Consider the following 18,394-nt stretch of genomic DNA (forward strand, 5'->3'; position numbering starts at 1 on the left):
CACCAACAAGACCCCTGCCACAAAAGACTGGCTGGTGAAGTGTCTCCAATGTCTCGTATGCTACAGGGTACACACAGATGCTCAGACTGCATGTGTGAGGGCTTCTGGGACCCACCGCACACCCTCCGTCTCTAACCATGGCCCTGGAGCACTCTGGGCTGGCTCTGGTTCTGCACATCTCTCCCAGTAACCAGGAGCTTCTTGAGGGTCTGCAACCAGGTTCTCACAGGCCGCTGTCATGAGGAGACACTCAGTGACTGACTACTTATAAATGAATTTCTGTCCAAATCTTTGGCCAAGTTTTCCTACACATGAAGGAAGAACTTCTCCTTCTTTAAACCGTAAGCCAACGCTCTGATCTGCTCAGAGAGCTGGCCCCAAAACACTTTCAGAGATGGATTACGGGAATCCCTGTTCAATATATTCCTGCCGTTTCCTCTGATGGACCGTAGGTTGCACACAGGGCAGGGACAGGCTCTCTCCATAATGAGAACACCAACCAAATAAGCTGGTAGAAAACTGTGGGTCAGGCCATATCGTTCAATGGCTGTCCCAATTTGCTTTCTAGCCTAGAATATTCTCTGCAGGGCAGCTTTTAACAGTGTTGCAATTATACATATAATCGCTTTATTTCAACGCACTCCATTCTAAACTATTTTTAGATACAATCATTTTAAAATAAATACAATTATTACCAGCAGTTTAAAATGAAACAAGCCTGCAGCTAGCATGTAGTATGGCGGTTAAGGCACTGGATTCCTCATGGCTGACTGCGTGGTTCAAGTCCTGGACCCAGCAGCTTGAAAAATACCCTGGGCACATGTGTGTGAATGCCTAAAGTCCTGAGAGGATAATAGAGGAAGCATGAGATCATGAATTTTGTCTTGGACTCATTGACTTAAGGGTCTTTGGCACATCTGGGGGAGATGGCATGTGGGCAGGAGGACGTGTAGTTTGGGGCCCCGGGAGAGGCCTGGGCTGGGAGTCGGCCTTGCAGGGGGCCCACGAGGCTATGGGCATGCTTGTGATTTCCTAGAGAAAGACGACGAGGGCCAAGGCCCTGAGAGAAGGAACTGCAGACAGGCATCCCCCTAAAGGGAGATTTCTCGCTCGATCTCTCAGGCCACCCCACCCCCCAACAGGGTGATTTCTCTTTCTCTCTCTCTTGTGAGTGCATGTGCCCTGCAGCATAAAAAAAAAGAAAAAGCAAGTGGAAAGTCAAGGGGGGGTGGTGGTAGATAAAGAATATAAAATCACTGGGAACCAGCAGTTAGCGTAATGACTCCCATGTAGTCGACCGCGGTTCGTGTCCCGGACCCGGTGGCTTTAAACTCATGCCGGGCGCACGTGCATGCGTGCCCAAGATCCCGAGAGGAGAATGGAGGAGAAGGGATTGAGGCGTGACCATCCCCGCTGGGGGTTGATTTCTCGCTTTCTGTCTCTATGTCTCTGTCTGTCTGTCTGGCGAGCGCACGCGCCCTATAGCAAAAATCTCTCAAAAAAAATATATATAAAATCATTGTAAAGATTAATTTTTTCTTTTTTTCTTTTTGTTTAAATAGAGATTTTTTTGCTACAAGGCATGTGTACTCACCAGAGACACAGAGAGATAGTGAGACATCACCCCCTGGGGAGAATGACCATGCCGCAAGCCCTTCTCCTCTTGGGATTTTGGGCATGCGTGTACACATGCCAGTGTGAATTTCATGACGCCAGGTCCAGGACTTGAACTGTGGTTGGTCATATGGGAGTCCAGTGCCTTAACCACAATGCTACCTACTGGCCCCTCATTTAAATTCTTGAAAAAAAAAAAAAGAAATATGTTGGGAAGGTAAGTGAACTGTAAGAGAACCAACTGACTCCACATTGCACTTAGTCTTGGACTCTACCTTAACAGATTAAACTTCAGGAAACTGACTCAACTTCTGTTTTTCATTCACTTACAATGAATCTTAAACAGTCTGACCTTTCACCTCCCTCACAGAATCTAGCCAAATGTTTAACTAATGGAAGCTAGTCATACCCTTGCTAAGTCTGTACAGACCCTGGGTTACGGACAGACAGGGAAAACACGCCACCAGCCACCTTCCACATACAGCCAAGATCTCAAGAGCTTGAACAGTGCAAAGCCATGGTGTCCTTCCTTCTTCTTTAGATGAAGCTGTTTCTGTTTGGGGATACAGTTAAAAAAGAATCTAGCCCTCCTCGTGGGTCTTAAATGTGTTTCAAAGCCAGATTTGGAAACTTTGCCACTAAAGTCACTGAAGTCAGTTGTAAATGACAGAATCACTCGATTGATAGTTTGTTTTTGCCTTTTTAAAAGAAAGAGAAAGTATAACTTCACAGTTGACTGGGACAACCACTTCTAATCTCCGGGCTGAACACGTAATCTTGCAGACATCTCTTCAGTACAGAGAAGACCACTCGTAGATGAACACATAAAGATGAAAGTCTATATTTAAAGGTTTTAAGAGAAAAGATATCCTATCTGCCTCAGGCCTCTAACTTAAAGTTAAATAATTCCTAATGGAGAATATTCTTCTCCAAATCTTTCAGTCTCCTTTTTTAAGTTTACTCACTCTTCGAAGACACATCTACACAGCAATTTCTGGAAGTAGAAAACAATCAGACCATAGCATCAATAAAAATATGTTTGACTTGGACACCTGCAGAAACATATACGAATTACTAAAACCGCATTACCTCCAGGGAATAGAACTGATTGGCTTGGGAGTGGGAGGGGCCTTTTCATCATCCTTTGAGACATTTAGAGGTTTTTTTTGAGAGTTTTTTTTTTTTGTTGTTGTTGTTGTTTTGCTATAGGGCACGTGCGCTCGCCAGACAGACAGAGAGAGACAGAGAGACAGAAAGCAGGAAATCACCCCCCAGGGGGGATGGTCACGCCGCAATCCCTTCTCCTCCATTCTCCTCTTGGGATCTTGGGCACACACGCACATGCGCCCGGTGTGAGCTTTAAACCACTGGGTCTGGGATGCGAACTGTGGTCGACTACGTGGGAGTCCAGCGACATAGCCATTACGCTAACTGCTGGTCCTGGGACATTTAGGATTTTTAAAACACAGGTTAATTTTATAAGAGAGAGACAGAGAAAGGCAAGTACCCTGGACAACCCCTGACAGAGTCCCAGGCCACGTCCTTACTCTAGCGTCTCTCAGCCAGCCAGGGTCATGGACAGGTGCCAGGTGTATGCAGGTAAACCGGGGAACCAGCCCCATCTTTCATCCGGCCTTGTGGGGAGCCAGAGCATGTCACTCAAAACAAACTTCTTGGGCATATTTCTGAGACAACTACTCAAGAGAACCTGTAGACACACAAATCAACTTGCTAATTTTCATGAAGGTAATTTATCAGACTTTCCTGATGCTACCCCCTCACCTCTCCTAGAATGAGAAGAGCAGAGGCCTGACACCGGCCCCAGGAAGACAAGGCTTTCTGCATTCCCTACATCAGCTTTCATGGCCAAACCTGCCCCATCCTGCGGGGTACAAAACCTGCAGTCATTTGGGCTTTCCTGGAGTTGTACTTTGTGTGGTTCCCGATCGTAGTGTATACGTTAAAATAAGCCTGTGCCTCCGGTCTCGTTCACCTGCCTGTTTGTGGGGGATTTCTCAGCAAATCTCAGAGGATGACTCCTCTGACCCTACAGCCTCCAGTACAGCAGAGTGTTAAGGTACTTCTGTGCCTTCCTCATTGTGGCTAGGCCTGAGACATTCAGAGATCTGTGCTGTTAAAAATACACTGAAATACACTTTGAGGGCCAACAGCTGGCATAGTGGTGGTTAAGGCACTGGACTCCCATGTGGCCAACGGCAGTTCAAGTCCTGGACCTGGCAGCTTGAAACTCATGTCAGGCGTGTGTGCGTGTGTGGCCAAAACCCTGAGAGGAAAATGGAGAATACCCCTGGGGATGATTTCTCACTTTCTGTCTGTCTCACATATATGTCCTGTAGCAAAAGAAGAAGAAGGAGGAGGAAGAGGAGGAGGAGGAGAAGGAGGAGGAGGAGAAGAAGAAATAATACACTTTGAATGAAAGAAATGCTTCAGGTAAACAGCCTTGAAGTACAGCACCAAACCCAGGGTACCTAGCCACTCACCAATGCCCACAGGGATGGACAAACACTCTTTGTTTGGGCAGGAGATGCCAAGTGATGCTGGCATGTGCTTAGGCTGCTTGGCATAGAGAACATCTGGGCCTGAGGGGGGAACATCCTCCCTTTGCAAAGGAGGCAGGGCTGGGAGTCAGCTGGAGGGTGGTCAGGCCCATTCTGAGTCTAACCACTTAGTGGCATTGCTGATGCTACCTCCTCAGTGTTAGTTTCATCTGTCAGCTAAAAGAGCTATATAGATGCCCCCCCAAACCCATCCGAAATCAGAACTACAATAAGTAGAACATGCATTATTTAAAACCCCATAAGCCCACTGCAGAGTAAAAAAATGGTCAGTTGAACCATCTGTATTACATGGGACCTTGAGTCCTTTACTGTTTTAAAATGCTACAACTCTTTAAATATATCGAAATATATTTTAAATGATGAAATAATATGATGAAAATAGAAATTTCTTCCTGTGGCTACTTTCAAACCTCTCAACGAACAGGTTGGGAGGATTTCCTGGCCCCGTTGCCTGCAACACTGAAGGGCCACACTGTGTACTCTGGCACGCAGGGATGCGGGCACACCCACCAGCATGGTGGCCGTCAGTGACAGACCAGCCCTGACATGCACTACCGCAGGAAGCCAGGTTTTAATCAGTACCAACTGCTGGAGAGCCCAGGGTTTGGTAACCCGGTTTCAATTTGTGCAGAAGTGACTGGGCATTTTAAAGGGAAAATGGTGGGACAGGTCAACTTGGGAGTTTTGAGAAGGACAAGTAGGTTGTCCATGACCCTCTGGGTTTGCTAATTGGTGTTTATCAAAATTAGGCCCCTATCGCCCCACAGAAACTGGGAGATTGGCCCTATCTTCACTGTTAGCTGGAACAAAGTCCTCTTGGCAGGAACTAAGTAGGGCTGGAATCTTTATCCTAGAAAGCCTCGAGCTGCAGAAACTACAGCAGTGTTTCTCAAGTGCTCTGTGTGGAGGGTTGGAGCAGGGGGTGCAGGGGGAGGGAAGAGGCTGTGGACAGAATAATATGTGCCAAGAGTCTGCAGCATTTATAGGACAAAGGTGAGGCCCAACTGAGAAGAGGGCTCAGAGGGAACCAGCAGTTTGGTAGGAGGTCTTTGTCCTGGTCATGGACACAGGTAAGCAGTCCCCACCTCACCTCCTGCCACGTGGCACAAGGGTGCATTCAATGCCAAGGGCAGGGTCCAGGAATCCACACAGAACCCTGGGACAATGCATCCTGTAGTTTAGCTGTCTGGCCAAACACCGGCATTCGGGTGAGGTCTGTGTATCAAAACCAAGGCCATGATCACTCTGTGGTATTAACAAAGGCCCACAAAGAAAATCTAACCCTAAATTAATAAAAACTGATTTTAAGAAGGTATATGTAATAACAGCTAATGTACACGAATAAATCCCTCCTTTCATTCTCTTTTGTGTTTAATTTTGCTATAGGTCATGTGTGCTCATCCCAGAGAAAGAGAGAAAGAAGAGGAGGGATGGCCATGCCACAATCCCTTGTTTCCTTCTCAGGATTCTGAGCATGCATGCACATGCACCTGGCGTGTTTTTCAGATCACCTGGTCTGTGACTCAAACTATGTTGTTGGCCAAGTAGAATTCACCCACCTTAACCACTATGCCACGACTGGTCCATGTCTTTCATTCTTAACCTTATTAGTTAAATGTAAATCCCAAAAAACATTGTTTCATTTTTTAAATTTATGATAGACACATGCAAGCGAGACGGGGAAATCACCCTCCACCGGCGTGGTTATGCCACGATCTCCTTCCTCCAGTCTTTCAGCCTTTAGGATCTGGGGCACTCACACATGTCCAGTGCATTTCAGGCCGACTCAGTCGAAAACCCTAACTGTGGTCGCCATGTGGGATCCAGCTTCTCCTGAGCAGTGTATCACCACTGTACCACAGGGCCAGTCCAAGAAAGATTGTTGTTTTAGCATATTTTATAATTCATCAATACCAAGTTCTTAACTTAAGGATTCATTAATAATCTGAGTTCCAATGTCTTAATTGCTACTGTCAATCAACCAGAACTCTGCTGAAAGACACACAGCTGCACCTGTTTCTGCTAAGGAATACATGTCCTCCTACAAAGAGCTCAAAGGAGCTCTTTCTGTGTGTATTTTCAGAATACACACAAAAAGAAAGAACTAAAAATGAAACGGTACCCATAGTTGGTAAAGACAGCCACGAAAGGCAGGAGGGCATCTCCCGACCTCTTCCCTGAGTCCGTCTCCATTCTTTGCCTTGACTGTGATCATATATTCCTCACCTGCACTAGCAAGAATCCTTCCTGTGCAAGTTTAGAGCTGGGCTGAAAAGAAAGACGGGCTTCCCTTTTGCAGTCCAGCACTACTGAGAAGCCCCGGGCAGATCTAATGGGGAGGGAGGGAAGAGAGCACTCCTTGCACTGAGTCTGACTGGATCTCAGCTCAAAGCGGGGCTCGTGCTCAGTGGTGGTCACCGCTGCTCTCCCTACAGTCCCTCTGCCTGCTCATCGCTCCCCCAGCAGTCAGCAGCAGGCTCTCCAGCACTGCAAGGGCTGCTGAGGCTCCAGGCTAGTGGCTCTGTGGGCTTCTTAAAGCAGCAGCTAGCTAGTTCAAAACCCTGAGAGCGACGGCCATGCTCCTTTCTGGCTGTGTTGAGAACGATGGCCTTAAGTCTTCCAGGGACCCGGAGGCCTGTGCAGGGCCTGCAATTGCCACCTGAAGGCAGACTTTGGAAGGAGGGGAGAGAGGCTCTCTGGGGTGGACAGCTGAGTGGTGCCAGGAGACACACTTGGCAGCCTGAGAGGAAAATGTTTTCAGGTGAATAAAAATCTTCTTGCAAATAATGAATTGTGACTCTTTTTTTTTTTTTTTTTTTTTTTTGCGGGGTTTTTTTCCGTAGGGAGAGTAAAAAAAAGAGAGAGACAGAGACAGAAAGCGAGAAATCACCCCCTGGGGAGATGGCCACCTGCAATCTCTTCTCTGTTCTCCTTTCAGGATCTTGGGCACGCATGCACACGCGCCCAGCGTGAGTTTTAAGTCACCAGGTCCGGGATGCGAACTGCGGTTGACTACATGGGAGTCTAGGGACATAGCCATTACGCTAACTGCTGGTCCCTTGTGACTCTTTTTATGTGTTTTGTCAAGTTTGATTTTTTTTTCTATCTAAAAGTGAGCCTGTTGTATGTGTTAGCCATTAGCTATATGTCAAATATCAATAAATTATTTCTCATTTATAAAATTGTGGAGTTTTTAGTGAGAAAGCAAAGGCTTCTATCACTCTTTTAGGTTCGTTTTGTTAATCCCTTCCCACCTGCTAGTATAAGTCAAAGCCTTTCAGCAGAATGCCCCCATCCTGGGGGAGCTGAAGCATCTCCTCAGAGCTGGGGCACACCCAAGCCCCAAACTGCACTCCAAGACAAGGACCTTATTCAAGGGGAAGAGTGGAAGAAATAGAACAATACTTGGTTATACAAAGAAAGGACACACTTTGTGGAGATTTCTAATCGAGGAGGTACAGGGGAAATGGCATGCCATCTGGGATTTGTTTTAATACAGCAAAGGAAAAAAGGGGGTAAAAAGCAAATGTGGGGTAGGCCTATAGCCTGGTGGTGAAGGGGCGGGAACCCACGTGACTGACTGTGGTCTGAATCCAAGTTCCACAGTCTTGAAAAACATGCTGGATGTGTGTGTGTCCCCCAAATCCCAGCAAGACAAAGAGATGGAGGAGGGGAATTGTGGTGTGACCACGCCCCGCTGGGGGACCTCTCCCCCCGGAAATGCACACACCCTCTCGACTTTATACACAAATATGTATATATATATATAAATGTATATAAAAGCAATTGTGGCAAAATACATAGATTCTTATTCTAGTTATCTTTTACTGATTTTTTTCATAATCAATTATTTTTAAATTATGTAACTGAAATATCAATTGAAATGTAACCGAGAAAAAGTCCCATTCAGGAAACCAGTGACATGGAGACAAATCACCCTTTTCAGCTGTGACTGCTTATGAGCACCAAGACAGAGAGAGTTAAAGGTCAAACTGCAGTACCAGCTCACACCCGATGGCGGGCATGTGTACGAGATGCCAGGTGTACAAAAGCGAGGTGCTAGAATCAGGGGAGGGTCTGAGCATGCTCAGGAGTCTCCTCCCACTCTGACAGCAGCTCCGACCCTTGGAAAAGTGGAACTGAAATACCGCTTTTAATAACCCTATTACACTAACTACTCGAGTCCTAATTCTACTCCACCCCAAATGTGAAATTAAAGTCACGTATCTTTTCTTTTTACAATGTGTTTACTTCCTCCGTGAGAAAGATAAGAGTGAGACAGAGGCTGGCACCCACAAGGTTTTCATGCTATGTCCCACCCCCAATCTCAGGCGGCCTGGATCAGGAAGACACCTCTACTTACGTGCATGTGTACATGCATGCAGCGGGCATGCTCGGGGGGTACTGGGAAGTGAACCCAGGACCCTTCCCACTTGGGTCCAGCTGTGTTACCACTGCACTATCACCTGGCCCCAAGGTGCTATTTCTTACAAAGTAAGTTGTACGTATGGCTTTTATTTTCAGACGTCCCAGAGGTACACAAAGCCACTCTGTGATCTGATTGCTGCTGCCCTCCCCATGTGGCACTGACAGCCTGGCTGTGCTGCACACAACGCACTCGGGATCACCGACCCCATTGCACACGTGACCACATCACGGAAGGGGCTTCTATATCATTAAAGCACACTGGCCTGACCAAGCCTCTGTGCTCCCGCTTTGGCTTCCATAAGCAGACTGAGACCTCTCTTGGAAGGCTGCTTCCTTGGTGAGTTGCTAAGTGACAGCCAATCAGAGCAGCTGGCTTCAGTCAAGCACAGACACCCCACCTTTTAGACTGTGTTAACACAGACAAACTTCAAGATGTAACCAATCCAATTATTTCTCTATCTCAGTCCCCCCCTTCTAGTTCTGTACGTCACTTTCCCATTCTGGGACATAAGTATGCCCGACCCCGAGGCTATCCAGAGTCCCTGGGAAGCCATCCCAGGGTGCCTGATTCCAATCGCATTTAATTGAGTTTAATCATTCAACTCCACTTAATTAAATTGCCTGAAGTTTGTAACAATATCCCAAAGCAAAAAGAAGAAATCTTCCCTCATTCTAGGTTATGAAACCCCAAACGGGGCTAGGCCTGAAGTGTAGGGAGAAGAGGGCCAGGCCCACAGGGCTGACCTTGGTTTGAATCTCAGCCCCAATGGCTTAAAAAAACCACTAGCCATATGTGCATGTGTGTCCAAAATCCTGATGGGAAGGGGAAAAGGAGGAACAAGGAAAATAGCCCCAGCTTATGTGCGTGTTTGCTGGCAAGACCTGAAAAATGGGAGTCTTATTTGGGTGACTCTTTGATACTTATCAATCCAGATCCTTTTTATTCTATTTGAAATCATGGTTTAAGAGTGTTTAAGAGGGGGGGGGGCAGTAGATGGCAGAGTGGTTAAGGTGCTAGAATCCCACATGGCCAATAGCAGTTCAAGTCCTGGACCTGGCAGCTTGAAACTCATGCTGGGCACATGTGCATGTGTGCCCAAAATTCTAAGAGGAATTTTGGAAGAGACAGGATTACAGCATGGCCTTCCCAACTGGGGGGTGATTTTTCACTTTCTATTTCTCTGTTGGTCTCTATCTCTCTGGCAAGTGCACATGCCCTACAGCAAAAATCTCTTACAAAAATAAACAATATTTAAGGAAAAAAAACAGGCCTATTTAAGACCCCCTCCCTTTTATTTAAAGTTTTAGTACTTACAAACATTACTGAAAACTGAAATCTGGACATTGCTATGAGAAGATGTATCACGTGAAGAATTCTCGTTTCGTACCAGACAACCTTCTATATAAGAGAACTTTCTCGAGAATACTCTATAAATAGGAAGATTCCCATAGTGGGTATTTAAAGCATAATCCTGTTTACAAAAACTCAGTCCTGGGAACCAGCAGTTAGCATAATGGCTATGTAGCTGGACTCCCATGTAGTCGACCGTGGTTCGTGTCCCGGACCCGGTGGCTTAAAACTCACGCCGGGCGCGTGTGCGTGCGTGCCCAAGATCCTGAGAGGAGAATGGAGAAGGGATTGTGGCGTGACCATCCCCCCTGGGGGGTGATTTCTCGCTTTCTGTCTCTATGTCTCTCTCTGTCTGTCTGGCGAGTGCACGCGCCCTATAGCAAAACTCTCTCAAAAAAAAATTAGTAAAAAAAACTCAGTCCTCACATGCGTCACCTCCCTGAGAGACAGCCCCGTGTTTCAGGGCCATTACCCTCTGCAGGGAGCACGCAGGCCCTCAGATGCTGTCATTAACCCAGCTGGAGCACAATCCTCTGGAACTTTCAAATGTAAGCAAACAGCTCGTGAGATGAGAGCATTCAGGAGGTGAAATCAATGCCACTTGGTGAATAAGCAGAGAGGGATGAGGTCAAGGGAGGGTTAAGTGTGATCCCAGTTTTGAGCATCAGGGACAGCAGTGGGGGGTGGGGGCCAGCAAGAGGGATGGCGAGAGGAGGTGGGATGAGGGGTCACGTCGGCTTTGAGTAATGACTTGGCTGAGCTGACCTACAGGTGGCTTGTGAAAATATGGTGTGAAGGTAAGAGATGGGCATGCAGGACGGACAGGAGCTGATTAGAACTGTGGCTGTGACAGAGAAGAGGGCAGGGGCCAGGCTGGGGCCCACAGCGAACGAGGGGGAGGAGAAAGGCATGCTGAGGAGGGAGGCGCAGCCTTGGGGGAGACCAGGTGCACCTGCGCTCTCAGCATCACTCATGGCCAAGACTGCAGACGTCACCCAATGGGACCAAGCGGAGGGATGGCAACGAAGTTCCGGGCTATGAGACTTCACCTGAGCTGTGTGTCCTCAGCTGAGGGCAGAGAGACAGAGAGCCTGTGAGGAAGAAGGTGAGTGAGGTTCCTGGGGAGTGCCACTGACCAGGAGGGCACCCGCATAGCCTGTGCCAGACTCGGGTCGCCCTGACTGTGGGGAAATGGGGTCACAAGCTGCTCTAAGCACACAGACTTTAATGCCTGAGAGTCCTTTAAGAGGCACCCGAATCCTGTATATGCCACATTGCAGATCTGGTAGAGAAATGGTACCAGCGATGAGTGGTGACAAAAATCAGAGGCCTAGGGACAGCTCTATGCAGACCCCCTATCCCCAGCAGAGGGCATGTCCCAGGAACCCTGGAAAGGGAAGGAACTCAGAAAGTTTTGTTCCGTGCTCTTTCAGGCGTGTTCTTCCACGGTTACCAGAACATTCTCCCTTGTTTAACTCAATTCCTCAAATGTGAGTTTGAGGTTTTCCTTCTGCCCTGTGTGCAGTAGACATGGGCGCACCCGCTGGCCACTGTCCTCCCAGGGCATCACGCTTGTGCCTTGACACACACTGGCCGGGTGGCAGCGGCTCTGACTTTCTGAATGGAAACACTTCCCCCACAGACATCTCTGCTGTCCACCAGCCGTACCTGAGTCAGCTAAGCCCCCGAATGACCTGGAAGATATTTTTAACTGTCCGTGTCTCAGAGCACTTTCATATATCAAGTGGCACGGCAGGCACTTCCCAAATGCCTGGAGAAGGAGGAGGACACCCGGGCCCTCCCTCGCGGGCGCCGCTCTCGGTGTTTGGCGCGTCCAGGAGGGCAGCCGCATTCTTGCCGCACGACTGTGGTGATGCCCAGCCCACTGATACAGTTCCAGTTACGTTTTTATTTCGTTCTTTGACATTTGCTATGTGCTGTTCTGTTTCTTTCCAAGCCCTACAAATACTGTTCTATTTATATATATATCCCAAGCTTACCACGCTGAGTTTACATCACTGTTTCCTCTGTGAGTTTTCTGTTCTCCAAATATTTTTTATCAGTCTACTGTGGACTGATAAATTATTCGAACCATTTGGTAAACTTGCTAAAGCACCAAAGTGACTGTATTTGGAGATGAGGGAGGGCTTGTAAAAGAGGCCATCGGGGTTAAATGAACGTGGGATTCTAATCTAGTATGACCAGTGTCCTTATAAGACCAGGAAGAGACATCAGGATGTGGGTGTCCAAGAGTCCTGTGAGGACACGGTGAGAAGGTGGCTGTTCGTCAGCCACAAAGGGGTACCTCAGACGAACCACACCTGCCAGAACTGTAAGAACTAAACTTCTGTCGCTTCCAACACCCAGCCGGTGGTCTTCTGCAGGCAGTCCGTGCAGACTAACAGTTTTTTCACCCCTACATAAACTACAAGAAGGATTACACTCCCTCCTTAAAATCCAAAGGGGGACACAGATTTTAGCCTGCAGTAAAACGTGTTATTTGAAAATGTTAGCTGTTGGGCCAGCAGGTGGTGTGGTAGCTAAGGTGCTGAACTCCCACATGGCCGACCCAGGTGCAAGTCCTGGACCTGGCAGCTTGCGTTCTCACTTTCCCTTTGTTTCTCTCTCCCTCCTCCTCTCTATAGCACATATGCCCTGTAGCAAATTAAAAAATATATACAACAAATAGTTCTTTAAAAAAGAAAATATTAGCTGTTAAGTATAGATAAATTCAAGAACAAGCTGTGAAAAGTCAGTTTTCACCAAGGTTCTGTCAAACTCAGCACCCTCCCCGGGGGTCCCATGACAGTCCCCATCCCCCTGTGTGCTTCAGTGCAGACTCGCATTCCCTACGGCGTATTCTTACCGGAGTTGCAAATTTAGCTCTAACCTAGACACAGCTTTACTTTCTAGGAAACACAGGGCTGGTAGTGAAGTTAAGTGGTACTCTGAGCAATCAGACAAATCCAAGGTGTGGGACAGTCTACAGGGAGCAACACTGAGCTCGTTAGAAAGGCATTTAGAGGGGCCAGCGTGTGCTGTAAGTGTTACATGGCTGAACTCCCATGTGGTCAACTGCGGTTCAAGTCCCAAACCCAGTGGCTTAAAACTCATACTGGACATGTATGCGTGCGTCCCCAGATCCCAAGAGGAGCATAGAGAAGGGATTGCGGTATGGCTATCCCCCTGGGGGGTGATTTCTCACGCTCTGTCTCTCTGGCGAGCGCACGCACCCTATAGCAAAAATCTCACTAAAAAAAAAAAAAGAAAAGAAAAGCATTTAGAAAAGGGAAGCTCTCAGGGACCAGAAGCCAGAAGAGACATAACCACCAACTGCTATACATGAATCAAACTGGATACTGGTTCAAAACCAAACCAAAACAAAACAAAAGTGGGGGAAGGAATCCAGTAAAACACATTCTTGTAGTAATTAGGGAACCAGGAAGACAGCCTGGCCCCAAGGCTCCCTGTGCCCACGCCATGGCCTCCTGCCTCCTACAGCTGTCTCCACTCACTGTGGCACACAGCACACCCGCTGTGCGGTCCACACCAGAGCTTTGCTCACACTGCCGAGGACGAGGACGCCACCCCAGACCCACATTTCCTCAGAGGCCCCCACCTCAACCTGGCATAGCACTGCCAGGACACAGCAGGGCTGCGACTCGGGTCTGTCTCCTCGGGGGAGCCACAAGCACCCCAAGGGCAAGAGCTGCACCTCCCTTGCTGCTGGTTCCTGGTGGGCCTCAGGCCTGTCCCGTACAGGTGTGGTCTGTGGGAGACATGGGTGGGCACAGCTCAGTCACAGACGGCTCATGGGTCTCACCCCACCAGGAGAGGGAGGAACATGGTCCTTACAACAGCCCTGAGGACCAGGTGGGAAATGACACACACACTCTGTCACGGAAGAGAAACCTGGGGCAGGAGAGGAGAGGAGCCGGTGCCAGGGTGTGGAAGGGCTGCTCTCCGAGGACACTGGAGGGGTAGTAAAAGGGTCAGTTAAAACTTTATAATAAATAAACCTAAGTGCTACATGTAAATACACACGAATGCTAACGGACAATTAGAAACCCCTGGGGGAAGCAGAGGGAAGAAACTTGGAGTTGAAAGTACCTTTTCATAACGCTAATTTTGAGAAGAGAAGCCAGATTTGCCTTTTTTACTTCACAAAATGGAAACAAGACTAGAGGAAAAGAGTTCTGTCAAAAAAAAAAGCAAGTGGCTCAAATACAAAAGTACAGTTCCATATTATACTGCTTCCTTTTACCGATGTCAAACTGAAATCTCTGCCATGAAACATTCTAGCATTTAACAGATCTCACTATGTTTAGTTTTATATTTACAAAGGTTTTAAGTGGTCAACCAGACTATTTTAAAAACAAATGATCAATATATCATTGATACCAGCATATCAATTAAAGTCACATATATCTATTACATATAGAGCTATATCATTATATCATTAAACTTAAACTACTATATCATTAAAGTTAAACAGACACATTAAGGCAATTTTGATATGAGTTTTTAAGAAATGAACCAGAGGCCGATGGCAGTGAAATAGCTACTGTGGCAGGCTGGTTCATTCTTCCCAGTTCTTTTTTTCCACGGGACTGGTGTTCTTTGTGGTGTTTGATGATGGGGCAACATCCCACGCACACCATTTGGTATCCTGACGTTTTTGCTCCTAATCACAGAGTTTTTCCAGATTGTGACACTGTCTCCATGACCACGATTTATAATTTACTGATCTACTATATAAAGTACTTACAGCATAGTTTTATACTTAACCATTCTCCTATTTTACTTATTTATTTATTTACTTACTATTTTGCTATAGGGCGTGTGCGCTCTCCCGAAAGACAGAGAGAGGCAGAGACAGAAAGGGAGAAAGCGCTCCCCCAGGGGGGATGACCACACCACAATCCCTTCTCCTCCATTCTCCTCTCAGGATCTTGTACACATACACACACACACACACCCCGTGTTGAGTTTAAGCCACCAGATCTGGGACTCGAACCACGGTCAACTACATGGGAGTCCAGTGACATAGCCATTACACCATCTGCTGGTCCCCTATTCTCCTATTTTAGATAATAGGCTGTTTCTGAATTTTTACTATCATATGTAATGCTTTAATGACTACAACTTTTATTTTCTTCCTTTGTTTCTTTCAGGTAAGTTCTTCACATATACTACCAAATCTAAGTGGTTGATAACTTTCAAGACTGTTAATGTACTCTGCCAACTTGCTTTGAGGGCCAACACACATTATTATCAGCAACGAATGTGAATGTTTATTGGTTTGTTCTCTGAACTGTATCATGTTATTATTCCTGTGCTGATAAATGAAAAAATACCCTCGTTGGGCTCACTGTATATTTGTTCTCTGAGAATAAATTATTTCCACCAAACATATTTATTTATTTTTTTAACTCTTTTAAATTTTAATTAATTAATTTTTTATTTCATTTTCTTTTATACAGTCAATCACATTATTTGTCTTAAAAAATGGATATTTCAACAGGTGAACATTTCTCCCTAATACGTTGATAAATCTACAAAATATCTTCAACAGATAATACCACATTTCTTTGTGACATTAATACTTTGCCTCCCGATTTTTCCTCTAAACGTCCTTCCTCAGAGCCTCCTCTTGCACGCACACTATATCTGGTATTTACATCTATAGTTGAACTTCCTCTTTTATTATTTATATCCATTATCTATTTATCAACTGGCCATTCAGGTAGATATAAAAATAAGTTTGTATGAACACTTTATATAATTAAAATGTTAATTCAGTATTTACCATACTGGTGGAAAATACGATTTCTCCAATACATAGTTAATTTAAAACTTTTGTTTTAAGTGTCACCTGGACAGTTTCACTGGTCTCTTCCTTGGCGACTCTCTGAGAGGCATCTGTGCCCACTGCCACCCCGTCTTCCCTTCCCACTCCCACAGTTTCAAGGTCGCACACGCAGAGGTGTTACCTGTTGGTCATCAGGAGTCCATATGCCACACGTGATCTGGCTTTCCAAGTTGATCTCAGACGACCAGTGTCTCTGTCCACTGACAGAACCAACCAGGACAAACCCGTCTCGATACGAAATAAGTGCTTGTGTTCCATCGTGGCTCCACGTGAAATCACTCACCTTTGGGATACACAGAGAGAAAAGAAGTCAATCTGTAATCTGAAGGGGAAAGTACTTTTATCAAAGCCTAAATAGAGTCATTAACTCAGCCTTTTGGCTAAGATGGAGATGGCCTTAAAGAAGGCAATCTAAAAGACATTATTGGAAAAGTTTTACTACAAATGATCAAAACTGTGTATCAGCCTTGTTTTGTGTGCTTCCTGTTCATTAATTCATTCATCCTCACGACAACTGCTGGTGAGAAGTATTGTCACTCCCACCTTCAGAGAAGACGGAGGCAGAGGGAGGGACAAGTAACGCCCTCGGTCACGCCCAGCAGGTGGGGATGGCTGGCTACAGGGCCACACGGCCCACAGGCCCACCACCCGTGGTTGTCAGGTCACTCACCAAAACAGAAAAGCACTAAGTTTCTGATTCTACTCCCTCAATCAAAATAAAGGGGGGGATTTAACTGGAAAACATGACTCAGATTCGAGTTTATCAAATGCATTTATTGCATTTTCTTTTCATCTATAGTGGTAAGTTACTTTTATGGACTTTCCAGGATTACACTATCCTGGTATACCTACTAGAACCCAACTTGCAGGTGAAGTAAGGTCTCTTATAAACACAGCTGAGGTTGGTTTGCTGTGTTTAGAATATCTGTGTCTGTATTCATGAGTGAAAAGGACTTGTGATGTCTGTTTGGACTTCTTCGGGTTATGCTGACCTCGCAGAATGAACTGAAGAGGGGCTCCTTTTTTTCCTCTACCTGGAGTCTGTATAAACTGGGATTACTTGTTGCTTCAAAGTTTGGTGGAACACACCTATGAAACATCTGGCTGTGCGTTTTTTCTTATTGTGGGAAAATTTTTAAATCACTGTTACAATTTAATAGTTTTAGAATTAGTCAAACTTTTAAGCTTTTTATTCCTTCTTGAGTCAGTTCTGATAATTTTTTTTTCCCCTTAGGAATCTGTCCAGTTCATTTAAGTTTCAAAACTGCTGGCGAATAGTTGCTGGCAATATTTATGATCCTTTTAAAATCAACTCTATTAAGGTGTAATGTACATATAATAAAGTCTTCCCCTACTCCCTCCAGCAATCAATCCCCAACCCTCACCCTTGGTCCTTATCAGACAGAGTTCTGACTTCTGTCATGAGCGGCTTGTTTGGGAATTTCACAGAAATCCAACCATGTGGTGTGTGTACTTCTGCATCTGACTGCTTTTACTCAGCACAGAGGTTTCGAAATCATTTAAATTCTTGCTGGTAGTTCATTCTTTTTTATAGACTGGTACCATTCCACTGTATTAATGTACCACAATTTGGTTAACTATCCAAATTGCTAGAATTGTACTGTTCCCAATATCTGGTTATTATATCATCACTATGAACATTTATACATGAAACTTTTGTGACATGTAGTTTAGTTTCCTTTTTTTTTTTTTTTTTTTTGCTATAGGGCACATGCGCTCACCAGACAGAGAGAGAGACAGAGAGATAGAAAGCGAGAAATCACCCCCCAGGGGGGATGGCCACGCCACAATCCCTTCTCCTCCATTCTCCTCTCGGGATCTTGGGCACGCACGCACACGCGCCTGGCGTGAGTTTAAGCCACCGGATCTGGGACTCGAACCGTGGTTGACTACATAGGAGTCCAGCGACATAGCCATTATGCTAACTGCTGGTCCCATATGTAGTTTAGTTTCTTAAATACCAGCACTAGAATTAATTGCTAGGCCATAAGGTGAATGTATGTGTAAATATATAAGAAATTACTAAACTGTCTTTCAAAGTGGTTATGCCGTTTCACACTCCCACCAGTCCTTTAGGAGATCAGGAAAGTCATGACGTGTTTTCCTATGCAAAAATGTATCATGACTTTCCCAATGACCCAACAGATCCATACGTTTACCAAGACATGGTGTCCTCGGTCCTTCTGTTTTAGCTACTGTAGTAGGTGTGTACTGGTATGACAGCGCTGTTCTCATGTGCATTTCTCTGATCACTAACATGCGGAGCATCATTTCATATGCTTATTAATTTAAAAAAATTTTTTTGAGAGATTTTCACTGTAGGGCGCGTGCGCTCGCCAGACAGACAGAGAGAGACATAGAGACAGAAAGCGAGAAATCACCCCCCAGGGGGGATGGTCACGCCGCAATCCCTTCTCCGCCATTCTCCTCTCGGGATCTTGGGCACGCACGCACACGCGCCCGGCGTGAGATTTTTAAGCCACCGGGTCCGGGACACGAACCGCGGTCGACTACGTGGGAGTCCAGCGA

At 46.1% G+C, this 18,394-nt stretch overlaps 1 protein-coding gene across 1 annotated transcript in view; it reads right to left on the reverse strand.

The window, feature by feature from the left end:
- TULP4 (TUB like protein 4) overlaps nt 1-18,394 on the reverse strand; it is a gene marked incomplete in the record, with an annotated part of 233,255 nt that overhangs the window by 50,362 nt on the left and 164,499 nt on the right. The window contains 1 exon segment of the mRNA XM_027774688.1: nt 15,966-16,127. Coding sequence (XP_027630489.1) covers nt 15,966-16,127 — 162 coding nt within the window.

Source organism: Tupaia chinensis, unplaced genomic scaffold (assembly GCF_000334495.1).
Source record: "Tupaia chinensis unplaced genomic scaffold, TupChi_1.0 Scaffold000468_1, whole genome shotgun sequence".
Classification (NCBI taxonomy): domain Eukaryota; kingdom Metazoa; phylum Chordata; class Mammalia; order Scandentia; family Tupaiidae; genus Tupaia; species Tupaia belangeri.